Raw genomic sequence first — 18,966 nt, forward strand, 5'->3', positions numbered from 1 at the left:
GGACCCCCTCCTATCTATTTGCCATTTACTATCAGGTTCTCATGTATCCTAATAATCACTATGTAATAATTTCAATGTAACTTGAGTTTTCCCTGTGTTCATTTGCTACATGCCTATTTTCGCTGCTGATCAAGACCCCAGCCTGCCATTTCTATTTCCATATTTTCTTCCCTTTTTTAAACTTCCTTTCTCTGTACCGCTCCTAGACCCCTCTCTTCTATCATCAAACCTCCTTTCACTTCTCCCCTCCCTGGTACTCTGCCTCCCAAATTCCTGCTCCACCCTTTCAGTACTCCTTGACCTTTCAGCCCTTTTGCTGCTCTCCAGGCATGGTTCTCTCTTAGATAAGTCTATAGCTTCCCTCTTGTGCCTCTCAGCATCCTCCATAGGGCTCATCGTGGCACTTTGTGCTGTTTCATTATAAGCAGCAACCCTAACTGTTCATCCCACTCTTTCATCAACTTTCCCACCCAATGACCCCACTGAGGGCTGATCTTGCCAATCTCCTTCCTGTCCAACTCACCCCTCCTACTCCTGACCTGAGGAGTCTGCTGTCACTGTGCCTCTATGCATCTCCCTCCAGAATGTTTGTTCACTTGCAAACAAGGCCCTTATCATCCATGAAATTATTGTGGATGATTGCATCAAAATCATGAACTTAACAGAAACCTGGCTGAGGGGCATGATACCTTTCCCCTTCATGAAGCCTCCCCACCTGGCTTTATTTTCTACCATTCACTCTGCTAAGACCATCATGGTAGTGGTGAGGCTCTTATCATAAATTCACACCTTTACCTGACCCCCTACTCTGGCACATTCTCCTCCTTTAAGCATCTCACCTTGTTCCACCCCTCTCACCTCCCATCTAAAATTCTCATTCTCTACTGTCCACTCGAGTATGATAAAGGTGGTGTCACTGAAATATCTTCACTGCTTTCCTTCCTCAGCCTTTGCATCCAATGGGCAGGTCTTCAGGCCCTGCCTGCTGCTGAGATTTTCTTCTGTTCCCAGCCAATGAGTTTTTGGTTGCCCACTGCATCCCCTGATGTGGATCCCACCACTGTAGGGCCAGAAAATCTCCGCCAATTACTTCATCCTGGACAATTTCAGTCTCCATCTCAACTCATCTAGTTTTCTCTCCTCCTGAGCTTACTGCCATCTTATCCCCCCTAAGTCTCTTCCTCCATGTAAACTCCTTAAACCATATTCATGGTTGCCCCCTTGACCTTGCCATTGCCTGTGGCCTGACCACTCTTATTATATAAATCACAGATAAGCCCATCTCTGATCACTTCCTTTAACCATTCACCACCTACAACTCTCTTCCACACTTACCTTCTTCAGAAAGATACTGGGCAGGTACTTTAATAGGCAAGATGTGTCCCACAAGGATCTGTGTTGGGTTCTCAACTATTTACCACATTTGTTAATGACTTGGATGATGGAATAGAAAGTCATATATCCAAATTTGCCAGTGGCACAAAAATAGATGGTATTGTAAGCATTGTAAATGGAAGCAAAAGAAACATTGATACATTGAAATGTTGAAGTAAAGGGGCCAAACTGTGGCAAATGGATTTCAATGTAGGCAAATCTGAGGTTGTCCACTTTGGACCTAAAATTGATAGATCAGCATACTTCCCAAAAGATGACGTCCAAATTATTAGAATGTCATGAACAGGTACAGAAAACAATTAAAAGGACAAATGGAATACAGGCCTTTATAGCTAGAGGACTAAAATGCAAAGAGGTAGAAGTCATGCTTCGGCTATACAAAGCCCTGGTTAGACCATACCTGTAGTACTATGAACAGTTCCGGGCCACACCTTAAGAAGGATATTGTTACTTTGGAGGGAGCGCAGCATAGATTTATCGGGGTAATTAATACCTGTACTCCAAGGGTTTAATTGCAAAGAGAGATTACACAAACTAGGGTTCTATAAACTGGAATTTAGACCACTAAGGGGAGATTTGATTGAAGATTTCAAGATATTCAGGTGAATAGAAAGGGTCGATAGAGAGAAACTACTTCCACTAGTAGTAGATTAGGACTAGGGAACCTAGTTTAGCAATTAGAGCCAGACCTTTCAGAAACGAAGTTAGGAGGCACTTCTATGCACAAAGGTTGATAAAAGTTTGAAGCTCTCTTCCACAAAAGGCAGTTGATGCTAGATCAGTTTTAAATTTGAGATTGATAGATTTTTGTTATCCAAAGGTATAAAGAGACATGGGGCAAATGGTATATGGAGTTCAGTCACAGATCAGCCATGATCTCATTAAACGGCAAAACAGGGGGCTAAGTGACCTGCTCCTGTGCCTGTATTAAATAGATACCAAACATTAACTATAATGATGGGATGTACACTGGACAATTGTAACCCCTCTCCCTCCCAATAATGGGCAGGCAAGAGTTAAATCAGCAAATCTGTGAAACCTGAACCCAACCCACTGACTGTGCCTCCTACTGTGCTGGGCCCCTGGAAAAGTGGCTCCATAATTATAGTACTAAAATGAAGCTCTGTTTCTAATAGTTTGGCAGTGATTTGAATTTAGCGTTTACTGCACGGGTTTCCTAGGGCTCAGGAATTCTGTCAACTAGATAGAGCAGCAGATCCCATAGGTAAGTGCTTTTTAAAGCACTGCCTATGCATCAGGAGGAGCAGGAGTGTCTCTCCTGGCCCCTCAGGCAAATCATATGCGGTCATTGGCCAACCTCCACGCTTCATCAAACCCAGGGTCTCTCTTGGTCTCTCTCCCTGCTGATTGCCTGTCTCACAACCCAAATCCATGACCTCTCTAGGTTTCCCTTCTTTCCTGATTGCTGGCCTGACCTCCGATCCCCCGACCCATCCACAATGTTTCCTACTTAGCGGGGACCCTGAGCTTTCCATAATTGGCTTTCCCGCCCAGCAGCCAGTCAGCCTGTCAATGTGTTGGCTTCTGAATGGCAAACATAGCCAAAAAGAAGATAAGACAGTCCTGCCATTAAATGTGGCAGCACCTCTGCAATTCCCGGCATTCTCAAGTTTTTGCCCAAACAAGCTTACCCACTCTCTTCCTGCCGCCCTGTAAATATTGGGGCCTGAATGTTTAGCAAATACAGACTGGAGATAAAAGAAAGGGTGGGGTTTATATGTCAAAGAACCTCTCGGCAGTGAACAAAAGGTGATCTTGTCAAAGGAGGGAAGCAACAGAGTGAACTACTTCTGTCTCGATATCTCTCAAACAAGAAAAGCCAAGCCAACATGATAGACCACCAGTTCAGCATGTGAAGGAAGACACATTTTTCAATGAAGAGTTAGGAAGGGCGTTGAGAATAGGAAAGTTCTTTTAGTGAGATATTTCAATCAACCAAATATAAGCTTCCAGCTCACACAATTATTCTAACCAGCCAGTTTACAGGTTTGATTATCTAAGCAGTGGTTCAAGAAGGCAGCTCACCACCACCTTCTTTAGGGCAATTAGGAATGGGCAATAAATGCTGGCCCAGCCAGCGACGCCCACATCCCATAAATGAATTTAAAAAATATTCCATGCAAATGGAATCTATTCTAGGGAACAGAAGGGCTTGTCATAGAAAACGTTAGTACAGTTGTGGCTGCACCATGGGTAATTGTAACCCTGAGATCTCCTTCTTTACATAGAGTGTTCCATATTTCTGTTTTCAGAACCCACAACAGGACCAAGTGTTTCAGTGATGAAATTCACTCGACAGCAAGTACAACTAAAATGGGGAGAAATTCCACTTGAAAAACAGCAAGGATTTATCACCAACTATACCATATATCTGAAGAAAGGTGCTGATGGGTCTTACCTTGTTCCACGTGAGTATAATTATTTTATTAATTTTCCTTTATAACAAGGTTATAAAAAGCTGCCGATCATAATACAAATCAATCGGCGATACATCAGATTTAAAAAGATGTTGATTTTTATGACCCTGCAGAAAGAAAAAAACACAAGAAACGGGTACATTCTTTGCTTAGAGTGAAGTTGATTTAGTTCTTACCTCCTGTTCGTGAGAAATTATCATAGCTCAGTGAGGGTGTGAGTAAATGGCAGCAGAAGCTCCATAACTGGACTCAGCATTCCAAAACTAGGCACAGAATAAAATATCAAACAGGATTCCCACTCTCTAGAGCTCCTGCCAAACAGTGGGGTCAATTTTAACTTTTTTGCACAGCCAGCCCAATGTGCTTGGCCAGAGGCCAAGGTTTGAGCACCAGCCCTTATTTGCAAGCTGCTAGCATTGAAGCAGTGCTCACAGGCAGCTCACCAGTGATGGTGGGCAGGGAGTAATGGGCTAATGGTAAGGGAGAGATAATTGCAAGGTTGCGAGAGCGGAAGGCAGATAAACTGCAGCGGGCGGCAATATTTTTGAGTGATTGTGAGTAGCATTTTCACAGTGAAAATGAAGATTGGAAGAGACATATGGTGGGCAGTGGAATGAATATCGCATGTTTTACACTATAAGCCAACCTCATTGTTTAGCTTCATGCAAAATGGTCATTTAGGAGGGGTTTTGGAGCTCAACCAGTTGTGAAACCTGAGTTGATGTCTCCAAGAAAACAAGGGAAAAAATTAGCAGAAGTAAACAGTTTGTTTACAGAGCTTATGATACACCAGCCAAGATCTAAAATTAATTTATTTTCTAAGAGAAGAGATCAGAACAGGAAGGAAGGAAAGAATAGAATACTATTTCAGCTGAGTTCTGCTAGCTGCTAGCAAGATTGTTCTTTTGTTACATATTCTGAGACCAGTGCACAGGAGTAAACAATAAAAAGTTCAATTTTCATGAGCATGTAAGAAGCACTACTGATAATAATTTAGATTTTTCTCTTTTTTCAGTTGTAAGCTGATGCTTATGATGACTCAGGGTTTGCTCTTTATGTGTAATTTTATCCTCTGAGAACTTCAGCAGTGAGTCCTCTCAGTGCAACAATGACATTCTACTTTCGTTTGTAGCTGTTGCATTCTGCACCTTCTGCCTGGTGTTAACCATGCTAACTGCATCAAAGGAGAAGGTAACATAAAGTAGAGCTAAGCTTCTGCCAGGCAGTCAAGACCTTTGTGGTGGTTATGTCAGAGATCCTCTGTTTACATCTCATCAAAATGTAGTTTCTTGACCTAGGATTTTTAAACAGAGACGGTAACAGGCCAGATGTAAGATTGCATTGTGAGCAGCAACCATATGTGGCAACTCACAGCAAAAACATTTCTGTGACTAAACGCAGCAAATTGCACCTCTCAAATGGTCGAAGGTGAGAGCCAGGTGTCTGTATTCTTATACTGTTTAGATTTTACACTTCATTTAGTTTTTCAGTATTTTTATTTGCAATCTCCTCATTTTCTTCACATATTCCAATTTAGGCATTTCCCACAATTTCCGCTGTTTTATTTATTTGTTTTGTTCTGTTGTTTTTCCTTTGTCTTTTCAATACATCTTTGAGATAATCTTTTATATTATCAAACTTTCCTGTTTTTCCTGTAAGTAGTTTGCAGTTCATTTCAACCCAAAAGTAATATTTATGCCACACCAGTGCTAGGAAATAATAATTTCCAACAGGAGAGAATCTAACAACCTCTCATTGCCATTCAACAACGTTACCATTGCTGTATCTCCCATTATATTCATTCTGGGAATCAGTATTGAACAGAAATTTACCTCATCCGTCATATAAATGCCGTGGCTACAAGAGCAGATCAGAGGATGGGAATTCCGTGGCAAGTAACTTAGCTGCTGACTCCCAAAGCTTGTCCACTATCTACAAGGCACAAGTCAGGAATGTGATGAAATACTCTCCGCTTGCATGGATGAGTGCAGCTCCAACAACACTCAAGGAGCTCAACAACATCCAGGACAAAGCAGTTTATTTGATTGACACCCTATCCATGACCTTCAAAATTCATACCCTCCATCAACTCTGAACCATGGCTGCAGTGTATACCATCTACAAGTTGCATTACAGCAACTTGCCAAGGCTCCTTTGGCAGCATCTTCCAAACCCATGGCCTCTAACACTTGGAAGAACAAAGGCAGCAGGTTTATGGGAACACCACCACCTAAAGCTTTCCTCCAAGCCACATACCATCCTGACTTGGAAATACCTCGTTGTTCCTTTACTATCACTGGGTCAAAACCCTAACAGCACAGTGGTTATACCTACACCAAATAGACTGCAGCGATTCAAGGCGGTAACTCACCACTTTCTTCTCAAAGGTAATTATGCATAGGCAATAAACACTGGCATTCTCAGCAATGCCCACATCCCAAAACAAATATTTTTAAAACTTTCTCTCTCTAATTGGAGTAGCTATTGTCTTTTTTGTCCTTCTCCATCACCATTTTCTCTTCCAATCTAAAAAGCCTTTCTTTGTCTTTCAGTTTTTATTTGAGGAAGGGTACACTTCAGAAACAAGGGCCTAACTTTCTCCATTGACCTGCTGTGTTCGCAGAATTTTAAGACATTTAATTTTTTAAAATTATTTGGAGGGTTAATAATCACAGCATTAAAATCACAAGAGCACAAGAATTAGGAGCAGAAATATTCAGACCCTTGGGTCTGCTCTGCCATTCGATAAGATCATGGCTGATCTGATTATGGCCTCAACTTTGCTTTCCTGTCTACCCCCCATGACCCTTGACTCCCTTGTTGATCAAAAATCTACCTAACACAGCCTTGAGTATATTCAATGACCCAGCCTTTACTGCTACCTGGGGAAAAGAATTTCGCAGACATGTAACCCTCTGAGTGAAAAAAATTTCTCATAATCAGGAGACCCCTAATTTTTAAACTGTGTCCCATGGTTCTAGACTCCCCCACAAGGGGAAACATCCTCCTAGCATCCACCTTGTCAAGTCCCCTCAAGGTTGTATATGTTTCAACACAATCACCACTCATTCTTCTAAACTCCAATGGGTATAGATCTAACCTGCTCAACCTTTCTTCATAAGGTAACCCCTTCAACCCAGGAATCAGTCAAGTGAACCTTTTCTGAACTACTTCTAATGTAGTTATATCCTTCCTTAGTAAGGAGACCAAAACTGTACACAGTATTCCAGATGCGGTCTCACTAATCCCCTATACAGCTACAACAACATTTCCCAACTTGTATATTTGATTCCCCTTTCAATAAATGCCAACATACCATATGCCTTCACTTGCTGCATCTGCTTATCAACTTTTTGTGATTCATGCACCAGGACACCCAGATCCTTCTGTCCTGTAGAATTCTGCAATCTCTCCCCATTCAATAAGTATACTGCTTTTCTATTCTTCCTGCCAAAGTGGACAATTTACATTTTCCCACATTATACTCCATCGGCCAATTTTTTGCCCACCCACTTAACCTATCTAAATTCTTCTGTAGACTCTATGGCCTGAATTTTCATAAAGCCAGAAGGGCTACGCACCTTTGCCAAATCGGCGCCAGAGCCCCAATTCAGGAAGTCCTGCTCCTGAACCTGGCCCCAACCATTTTTGCCCAGGGAGAGGTGTGGGGAGGGAGGGAATGGGGGAGGGTTGTCCTTCACACATCCATGGTTCACTGAGGCAGCTGCACATGTGAAAGTGAAGCTGTCTTCAAACAATCCAATTTTCATTAATGGGAATTCCAAAACATGACTTGTGGGCTTTAGGCATTTGAGGAAAATGTAAAAAGCTGCCAGAATTATTTGGAGAGGTAAGGTTACTCTTTGGGAGAGGCCAACTGCTCTTTGGGAGAGGTTAGGTATCCTTTTGGGATTGCTAAGAGTAGACATGAATGTGCATAAAAAGTGGATAAGCTGTGTAGAACTGTCAAGTCATTTAAATCCAACTGCCCTTTAAATTAAAAAAAAAGTCCAGCCTGCAATGGAAAGAAAGGGCGCTTGCTATTTTACTGTTCATTGACATAAACCCTAATGCTGTCATTATAGGATTAGTGTTGCTTGACTGCTTTCCGAACATCATTGTCACAGCGTTGAGGGGGCGGGGGGCAGTGGTGGGGGGGGGGGGGGGGGGGGGGGGGGGGGGGTTCTATAAATTCACAGATCGATTGACAGCTCCAAACGGTTATAAAGAGACTAGTGGTCTTTGATAAGGGGCTATGAATACAAATATTTGCCTTCATAAAGGGATTAAATATTTGAGGGAAATGTTTGTTTGCATATGGGATTGAGTACTTGAAGAGATTTAAATGTTATCAGTGAGAGGGCTTTTAAAATACAGTGAATTTCTGCAGTGCATCCTGTAGATGGTACACACTGCTGCCAATGTTCGTCATATCACATGGAAATATCTGAGTTAAGTTGATTCCCATGTTGAAAATGATAAATTAGTACATAATAATTTTCACCAAGATCAGGCAAGACTGTCCAGTTTGGCAGAACTTTGTAATAAAAAGATGGACCATAATTAGAGATAACCATCCAACTGGAGGGTAGCTAAGTTCCATATCTCTGAAGGATATTCAAGGATTCAGTAATATGAAAGGAGACAGCTGTCTAACACTGAAGGAAGATTTAAAAGGGATTTAAATGATATCATTGAGAATGTTTTTTTAAATACAGTTGTCTGCAATAAGCACTTAGAATTCTTAGAATTTTATTTTATTTCATCTCACCATGGCTTCTGCCATGATGAATACTGGGTGAGTTGGCATGGAGGGTGTGAGGGCAAAGGGTGGTGGAAAGGGGCATGGGTTGGCATAAGTTGGCACTAAGTTGGCATAGGGCTATAAAAGACCATGGGAATGTGGGGGGCATGAGTTGGTATGGAGGGTATGCGGGACCATGGGGATGTGGGGGACATAGTTTGGATTGAGTTGGCACTGTTGACATAGGGACTATAAAGTGGCAGCAGTGTGTACCATCTATAAGATACACTGCAAGAACCCACCAACCCTCCTGAGACAGCACCTTCCAAACCCACGACCACTACCATCTAGAGGGACAAGGGCAGCAGATAGATGGGAACACCACCACCTGGAATTCCCCTCCAAGCCACTTACCATCCTGACTTGGAAATATATCACCGTTCCTTCGCTGTTGCTGAGTCAAAATCCTAGAACTCCCTCCCTATCAGCACTGTGGGTGTACCTACATCACAGGGACTGCAGTGATTCAAGAAGGCAGCTCACCGCCACCTTCTCAAGGGCAATTAGGGATGTGCAATAAATGCTGGCCTAGCCAGTGGCGCCACATCCCATAAATGAATTTTAAAAACGTACACCGCTCCATAGATAATTCCTGACCACTGTTTCCAACATTTTGAGTTTTTACTCTTATTCCTTGTTAGTTTTTCTCATGAATTGAATTCACAGCTTTGTTAATTTCCAATGTTGTTTCTAAAAAGTTTTTTATTTCGTTAGAGTTAGCAGTTTTGTGAATTCTTGAATGCAGTACAAAGAGTACCAGCTCTCATTTTTATAGTTTATATCTGGCTTTAATTAATTCAATAATATTTAAAAAAATATAAAGTACAACTACATGAGGTGATACAAAATACACAAAATATAACTATAGATCACAGCACATGGCTGAGATGGCAGCAGCACCCATGCAACAGTCTAAGCGTCCCTTCAGTCTGCCTTGCAGAGAGTTGAGAGCAGCCCTGTTCATAAAATCATAGAATATTACAGCACAGAAAATGGCTATTTGGCCCATCATACCTGTGACAGCTCTTTGAAAGAGGTACTTAATTAGTCCCATACCAGTGCTCCTTCCCCATAGCCCAACAGATGTTTCCTTTTCCAGTATTTATCTTCCCCTTTTGGAGTTATTATTGAATTTGCTTCCATCATCATTTCAGGCAGTGCATTCCAGATTAACAGCTCGCTGTTTGAAATAAATTTCCTCACCTTGCCTCACCTTCAACCTATGATGTCTGGTTACTGACCCTTCTGCCATGAGAACTGTTTCTGCCTTTCTTGCTGTATCATGCTATAATTCAATGAGCATTGCTGCTCTCTAACCAGAACTTTTATTCTATAAAAACCTTCATGATTTTGAACACCTCTATTAAATCTCCTGTCACTCCTCTGTGTTCTAGGGAGAACAATCCCAGCTTCTCCAAGTCTCTCCAATATAAATGAAGTTCCACATCCTGGTACCATTCTCACAAATTTCTTTCTACACTCTTTTGAAGGCCTGAACATCCTTCCTGAAGGGTAGTGCCCAGAATTAAACACAATACTCCAGCTGAGGCCCAACCAGAGTTTGGTAAAAGTTGCATAACTTCCTTGATTTAGTGTTCTATGCCGCTGTGGTGTCAAGCAATAGCTGGAGTAACAGGAGACTTTTGGGACTGAAAAAGAGCAGTGCTGTGAGTCTTCGCATTGCTACTCAGGTGGGGGATGCAGAAGCAGTTGTATAATTGGGGGTGGGGGGTTTTCCTACTCCATAGTAGAAAAACAGTTGTTAGAGGCTCAGGAGAGGCCCAATGAAAGTCTTCAGCAATTGTTGAGGTGCTGATGATTGATTCTTATCAACTATCTGCAAGTTGGGGGTGGGGAAGGAAGTTGCATAATGGTGAGCACAGCCTTTATCAGTGAGTGTAAAATACCAACAGCATTTTGAAACAAGTACTGAAGCTGCAAAACCATTTTTTAAATTCAAAATCCCAGGCTGCAAAATTGGGTGCTGGTGTTGACGCCACATGAGCCTGGAGTCCTGAAAATGGTGGTCGACCCATATCTGGCCACTTCTGGCATGACCTGCACAGAGCTCCATGCATGGAAGGTGCCAACATGGGCATGCGTGCATGAGCTGAAAATATGCGGAGTGGGCAGATGATGATGTCACTCAGCTCCTAAAGCTGATTCACCACCCTCTGAGTGAAGAAATTCCTCCTCATCTCAGTCTTAAATAGCCTGCCCCTTATTCTGAGGCTGTGTTCCCTAATCCTAGACTCACCAGCTGAAGAATCCTGCTTCAGACACCGTGAAGTAAACTTTGTAGTCTTGAGTATATTAACAGCAAGTCTTTATTAACAACTCATAACTATATACATATTTACAGTAGAGGGTACAGGTATGGAGCTGACTCTATCCTAAGTCCTTACACATCTCTGTTCATCTCTAGACTGACCCTAGCTCTGAATCATGTGCCTTCTTACATCTCTGTGTGGGTGGTACTGTACTCAGTCCCACATTAACCCTGTATGTACCAGACCCTACTACTACATCAGCGAGGGGAAACATTCTATCTACATCTACCCTGTCATGCCCCGTAAGAATTGTATAAGTTTCAGTGAGATTATCTCTCATTCTTCAAAATTCTAGTGAATACAGGCCCAGTTTCCTCAATCTCTCCTCATAAAATAATCCCACCAGCCCAGGGATTAGTCTGCTGAACCTCCGTTTCACTCCCTCTGCGGCAAGTATCCGTCCTTAGATAAGGAGACCAAAACTGTACACAAGTACTGCAGGTGCAGTCTCACCAAGGCTCTATACAATTGCAGCTGCCATTCCTGACATAATACCCTAGCTTGAACATCTTGATGTAAAATTATAGATGTTCTCAAAATATCGCCATACGATAGAAGACTCCTGTACTCAAACCCCCTTGCGATGAAGGCCAACATACCATTTGACTTATTAATTTCCTGCTGCACCTGCAGGCTAGCTTTTAGTGACTTTTGAACAAGGACACCGAGGTCCCTTTAGACATCAACACTTCCCAACCTCTCACCATTTAAGAAGTGCTTTGCCTTTCTGTTTTTTCTACCAAAGCGGTTAACTTCACACTTATTCACATCCGCTGGCTTTCCTTTATCTATGCTACAAGTAACATCCCGAAAAGACTCCAACAGGTTTGTCAAACACGATTTCTCTTTCATAAATCCACGTTGACTCTGCCCAATCATATCATTATTTTCTAAGTGTCCAGTTATCACATCCTTTAAAATAGATTCTAACATTTTCCCCACTACTAACAGGTCTGTAGTTCTGTTTTCTCTCTCTTTCACTTCTTAAATAGTGGGATTACATTTGCTACTTCCTAGTCTGCAGGAACCCTTCCAGAATCCGTTGAATTTTAAAAGATAACCAATAATTCATCCACTATCTCTATAGCGACCTCCTTCAGCACCATCAACCTTTAGTGCATTAAATTTTCAAGTACTACCTCTTTATTAATACTAATTTCTTTCAGTTCCTTATTTCCACAAGCCCCTTGGTTACCTAGTATTTCTGGGAGATTTTAAGGATCTTCCTCCGAGAAGACTGACAAAAAGTCATGGCCATTTCCCTATCCTCCATTACAAATTCTCCTGTCTCCACCAGCAATGGACCCACATTTGTCCTTGCTAATGTTTTCCTTTTCACATATGTAAAGAAGGTATTACAGTCCGTCTTTATGTTGCTTGCTAGCTTGCATTCGTATTCTCTTTTTCCTTTCTTTATCAGTTTCTTGGTCCTCCTTTGCCAGATTCTAAATTCTTCCCAATCCTCGGGCTTACCACTTTTTTTTGGCAACCTTATAAGCCTTTGATCTAATGTAATCTTTAACTTTTTTTGTTAGCCAAGGTTTATTCACCTTTCCTGTTGGGTTTTTATGTCTTAGAGGAATGTATATTTGTTGTAGATCATGTAATACTTCTTTAAATACTAGCCATTGCATGTCTACCATCAAACCTTTTAATGTATTTTCCCAGTCCACCATAGCCAACTTGTCTTTCATACTTCCATAGTTTCCTTTGTTCCGATTTAAGACCCTAGTTTCAGAATGAACTATTTCACTTTCAAACTTAATAGCCAGGATTTCCCGGTTGGCGAGCAGGGGGCGGGGGCCCGCTTGCCAACATGTAAAATGAAGCAGGATGACATCGGGTGAAACTCCCGATGTCACCCCACATCATTTCAATTTTCAGATAGGTGGGGCTCAGCAGAATCAGCTGTGCACCCACCGACTTGTCAATGGCCAATTGAGGCCATTGACAGAGTCATTAAAGTAAATAATAGACCTGCCCATCCAACCTTAAGTTTGGCAGGCAGGCCAGGAGCCCTGGCAGGCATTAGAAAAAGCATGAAACCTCACCTAGGGGCGGGATCAGGTTTCATGTAGGTTTTAAAAAATGTAATTAAACTGTATTTAAAAGTGATGGACATGTCCCAACTCATGTCACATGAGGAGACATATTGGGGAACTTTTTTTTCTATTTTTAAGATTTTGTACTGTGGAGCCGATCTCCCTGAGGCAGCACTTAACCTCAGGGAGATGAGTGCACTCTTTCGTGCGCATGCACGGAAGAGCGCACTCTCGGCTGAGGGAATACCACCCAGCACCCCCCCGCCCGCACAGGGAGCACATAGAGCTTCCGTGTGGACATCACGCTAAGCGACCATAATTGGCCCACCCACATAAAATGGTGGAGCGCCCCCAATTAGGGGCACTGTACAGAGGCGGCCTCCGCGCACCCGCTCTTCACCTGACGGGGGTAGGGGGGGAAATTCTGCCCAATGTGAAATTCTATCATATTATGGCCACTATTTTCTAAAGGTTCCTTAACAGCAGGGTTATCAATTAGCTCTTCTTATTACATGATATTAAATCTAAACTTGCCTGATCTCCAGCTGGTCCTTCAATGTACTACTTCAGAAACTGATCTCATACACACTCCTGAAATTCACCCTGCACAGCATTAGTGCCAGTTAGGTTTATCCAGTATATATATAAATTGAAGTTGCCCATTATTATGTATTATCCATGCTAAATGGAGTTCTAATTTCTTGATTTATACTGTGCCCAATATTGCCACTACACTTTCGTGGCCTATAAATAGCTCCGGCCAATGTTTGCTGTTCCTTGATGTTTCTTAGCTACGTTCAAACTGATTGTACATCTTGATCCTTCAAGCAAAGATCATCTCTCATTAATATACTGATCTGGTCCCTTATTAACAGTGCTACCCCACCTGCTTTTCCTTTTTGCCTATCTTTCCTAAATGACGAATATCCTTGAATACTCAATTCTCAGTCTTGGTCACCATGTAACCATGGGCAGAATTTTGCCCTTGATGGGCGGGCCCCACCAGCTCGGCGGCGAAATGGGCCCCGCCGTCATTTTAAGTGGGCGGGCCAATTAAGGCCAATAATATTAATAAAAACCTTACAATTACTAATAAATTACCTGAGTTTTAAAAAAATAAATGAGCAAAATCATCACCAACCCATCACTCCCCTGTTTCCTGTGACGTGAGACTTTGATATTTCTCAGAACCCAGTCGGTTCTCAGACTGGCTAGTTCTCCGTGCTCTTTTTAAAATGAAGGCTCCGCCACTCTTCGCCCCTTTTTAAAAATCATCGCATCCTCTTGGCCAAAATCCTGAAATAAAAGATACCACAAAAAACAATTCATAGCAACTTTATCCAACAATGTTTCAAATAATACACACAAAACTGAACCATCTGCCCTTGTGCCTCCCCTTAGTTCCTCTCTAGCAGGTACCTTTGCTTGTCCTAGTGTTCCTTCACAGTGCTACCCCAGTGGCTGCAGCAAGGCTGGTGGAAGGCTGCTGACTTTCAGTGGGGTAGGCTGCAGCTGGCCTTGCAGGATGACTTTGAGCAGCTCTGGCCCTTAAGGGCCCAGCTTCAGACTGCACCAACTGGGCGTGGGTGGTAGCAGTCTGGACTGGCTGGCTGACAGGCAACAGCAAGGGCACTGGCAGAGTGGCAGTGGTGGAAGGAGGAATGCAATCATCCTGGGAGTGGACAGCAGATTTGTGTGCCGCAGAACTGCTGCCACACCCATAGGGTGCACCTCAGCAATCCTGGTGATCACATGGGGCACAGATTACTGTAGTAGTATGACACGCTGCTTGCCCCATCGAGCTCTGTTATCTGCAACCATGATGGTAGTAGTCTGTGTCTGCACGGCAGCGAGCTGAGCTTGCATTGCAATGTGCAGAGATCTCAGGATCTGTCACATTGCATGCATTCTGCTTGTGCTGCAGTGGAAGTTGGGACTTCGGCGGTCAGAAACGGAATCACTGCTGGATCCGCAAGTACTGTCACTGAATTGGACACCACTTCCACCCTGGAAAGGGTAGACTGCGAGCCCTGTGCTGCGCCCTATGCTAGGTTGGAACCTGACTTCTTCATGCTCCTTGACAGTAACAGCAGGCTCTGTGGCAGACCTGCCAGAGCACCAAGCAACACAGTGTGCATGCCCATCAGCCTTTGCCTGTACCCCACCCCATTGAAGTCCTCATCTGAATACTCTACTGCAGAATCTGTCTGCGACCTCGCCTTCTGGGGAGTTAGCATATACGCTATTCATTCCCCTTGCCCTTGTTTAGCCCACTTGTGCGCAGAAACTCATCACCTTTTGATCCCATCTCTATACTACCCTCTACAGTATGTACAGTGCCAGTACCTGAGAAGGTGGCTGTGAGTGTCAGATCAAGTGACAGTGCTTCTTCATCAGACATGTGTCCTTTCTTACACCCTTCACAGTGAGGCTGCACTGGCTGGTCAGGCGGCAGTTCTTGGATATCAGAAAACATAAATGCAGAAGGGAAAGTTTGGGTAAGGGTAGGGAGGCATTGGGTGGAAAGCAGGAGATCCATGGTCATACCATGTATGTCTTACACTTCATGCTGGATAGCTGAATGAGGGTGAAGTGGGATTTGAGGAGGTGCATAAGGCAGGAACATTCTGTCATCTTGAATGTTCACAGTGACACCAGTTGCTCAGGCACTGCCATACCAATAATTCACAGCGCCTTTTCCTCCAAGAGGCTCAACAGATGACGGCCTGCATGTCCACCATTGGCTCTCTGTTGTTGTCTTCTGTTATCTGCGACCTTGTCATGCAAGAGAGAGGGAAGAGTGTCAGTGAGTGTGTTGCAATGTGTTTCAGTGATTGCCTGTCATAGCTGACTAGCTGGAAATGGGTGGAAGCTGCAAGATTTGGGTGTAAGGCATTGGTAAGCTTAGGAACTGAGCATCTGAATGTTAGGCACAAGTACTGATTGTTAAGAGATTGCGATGGGTGAGCCATAGGATGCTTTGATCAGTGTTTGAGGTTTGTGATGGGTATGTTATAGTTCACTCTTGGAGTCCGCATTGCTCTAGCACCATGCATTTTTACATAAATGTTATAGTCTGGGCTCCAACTTTCTTTCCATCATATAGCTGACCAGAAATCTCTCCCACTCTTACCACCTGCCATTTGTGTGTATTGGAAGAATCTGCAGGTTGGTACTCTACTTGTTCGGCTGCATTATGAATACACCTTTCTTGGCCATCAAGTCCTGGGTGGGACTTGAACCCAGAACTTCTGGCTTAGAGGCAGGGACATTACCCACTGTGCCACAAGACTTCCTGTTGGATGGGTAGGAGGTAGCATCTGAAGATGTTTTCACTGACCTTGACCATTCGCGTGATGTCACTGAGCTTTTCTGACACTGCAGCCAAGTCCTCTGGGTTACTTCTTCAATTGATCTTGTGGCTGTCTGCTCCTATTCCATTCACAGTAAGTGCCTCGAAGGCCTCCTGGCCCCCTGTGGAAATATGACCTCACTCCTGCTTTCTGTCTCCTGGACTATGGCCTTCAATGTCACATCAAAAAACTTGGGAGCCCTCTCTCTGGCCTGTTGCTCTGTTGGTACTTTAACTCCTTCTCTGATAGTTCCACCAACTGTTGCAGCCTGAATGCACCACATCTTTCAGAGGTGCAGGCTGCCTTTAAGTAGTGCAGGCTAGCTGTAACTTGTCAGGTCTGGCAGCGTCGGTGGAGAAGAGCACAGTTGACGTTTCGAGTCCTCATGACCCTACAGTTCTGCTGAAGGGTTATGAGGACTCGAAACGACAACTGTGCTCTTCTCCACCAATGCTGCCAGACCTGCTGAGTTTTTCCAGGTATTTCTGTTTCTGTTTTTGTTTTGGATTTCCAGCATCCGCAGTTCTTTGCTTTTATAGCTGTAACTTGTGCTTGCCATGCACACATCTGAATGCCCTGCTGAATGTGCAGCCACTAAACATGGTGTTTGATGCTGGTCTGCACATGCAGCAGGATGTTCAGGTGCATCCATGGCATCACAATCTTGCTGATGAGCAAGCAGCAAAAAGTTTATGTGCTGCCTGCATCATCTCAACCAAGCACAGGGTAATTCTCCCCACCTCCCCCCAAAACTGGCACTATCAAATTTTTAACTCCAAAAATGAAGACCTTTCTTGGCCAGACCAACCTATTCTTTAAGACAGCCATAGCACTGAAACTTTAGCTCCTGGAAGTTGTGATGCCAGGTTTTTCTGGGAGCGGTTTGTTCCTGAATTGCACATGGAAATCTGAGAGTTCAAGAATCTGATCTTCATTTATGTGCAGTTTACATCGCTGCACCCGCAACCACTGCAGTCAGGTGAAATGGAATTTGTTATATTCATAAAAATAGGCAAGCAGATTCATGTTTAAATTATCTCAATAAAGGTAACACCTTTGACAATACATTCCTTCAGCGCAGCACTGATGTGATTACCAATGCAAATCACAGAGAGTGTTTTGAACCTATGATATTCCTGACTTCTGAATCACAAATTTTCCCACCTGACCCAAGCTGATACTTGACAGTTTTTTGCCGTGATGTTTACTAACAGAGAAAATGTTTGTGTGAGAGACTTTCTGTGGACATGATTTAAACTAATTCAGAATGCTGAGGTGCGGCTGCCAGTTGTTGATATAACACTGAAGGCCTGGCGTAATTGTTAGCTACTCTTGTGGTCATAGCTAGCATACTCTACTAATGAAGCAATTGATTGTGACTTATATACAGCTCTGGAGAGCACAGGCAGCATTTATTTTGAAGTATTGTTGGGCAACATGCCTTTCTAATAAAAAAAATAAGCAAAATACCATGGATGCTGGTCAAAACAGAAAACGTTGAAAACACTTAACCAGTCAGGCTCTATGTAGTGAGAAAAACAGTGTTAATGACACCGATATTTGTGAGGAAGGGATGTTGGGGAGTGGGGGAGGATGTTTAGTGGTTGGAAAACCACCTCCCGCTGAAGTTAATGGCAGGACCTGTGTACAATTCATGGGATCTGTCTCCTGACTGCAGCCAATTAGATTGAGGGGTTTGTGGGAAGGTTACCACACAAGAGATTGATACATAAGATAAGGGCTCATGCAGTTGAGAGAAATTTATAATCATGTATGGAGGACTGATTATCAGACAGGAAGCAGAAAAGAAGGATAAACAGGGCATTTCAAGTTGGCAGTCATTAACTAGTGGAATGTCACAAGAGTCAGTGCTAGAGCCTCAGCTATTTACAATCTATATTAATGATTTAGAAGAGCCCGAGAGTGATGTGTATCTAAATTTGCTGATAATACAAAGGTGGTGATATTAGCCGTAAGAAGGACACAAAGAGGCTGCAAAGAAATATGGATAGGTTAAGTGAGTGAGCAACAAGGTGGCAGATGCAGGACACTATGGGAAAGTGTGTCATTATTCACTTTGGTTGTAATAATAGAAAAGCAGAATATTTTTTAAATGGCATGAAACTTTTCAATATTGATGTTCAAAGAGACTTGGATGTACTCGTACAAGGGACATAGAGAGTTAGTGTGTAAGGAATTGTGAGGAAGGAATTGAACCTGGGAATTATGTGGCGAGTGACTCACCTCCTGACTCCCCAAAGCCTGTCCACCATCTACAAGTCACAAGTCAGGAGTGTGATAGAATACTCTCCACTTTCCTGGATGAATGCATCTCCAGCAACACTCAAGAAGCTCAACACCGTCCAGGAAAAAGCAGCCTACTTAATTGACACCCCATCCGCCACCTTCAACATTCACTTCCTCCACCATCAACACACAATGGCAGTAGTGTGTATCGTCTACAAGATGCACTGCAGCAACTCACCAAGGCTCTTTCAACAATACCTTCTAAACCTGTGACTTCTACTGCCTAGAAGGACAAGGGCAGCACATACATGGGAACACCACCACCACCTGCAAGTTCCCCTCCAAGTCACACACCAT

At 43.2% G+C, this 18,966-nt stretch overlaps 1 protein-coding gene across 2 annotated transcripts in view; it reads left to right on the forward strand.

Annotated features, from left to right (window-relative positions):
* The window catches only part of LOC121289239 (interleukin-23 receptor-like), a 113,672-nt gene that overhangs the window by 65,482 nt on the left and 29,224 nt on the right, over positions 1-18,966 (forward strand). For both annotated transcript variants that reach the window (XM_041208471.1, XM_041208472.1), the window contains one exon: positions 3,669-3,824. In XM_041208471.1, coding sequence (XP_041064405.1) covers positions 3,669-3,824 — 156 coding nt within the window. The remainder of the gene's footprint in view (positions 1-3,668; positions 3,825-18,966) is intronic.

This window comes from Carcharodon carcharias, chromosome 16, assembly GCF_017639515.1.
Source record: "Carcharodon carcharias isolate sCarCar2 chromosome 16, sCarCar2.pri, whole genome shotgun sequence".
Classification (NCBI taxonomy): domain Eukaryota; kingdom Metazoa; phylum Chordata; class Chondrichthyes; order Lamniformes; family Lamnidae; genus Carcharodon; species Carcharodon carcharias.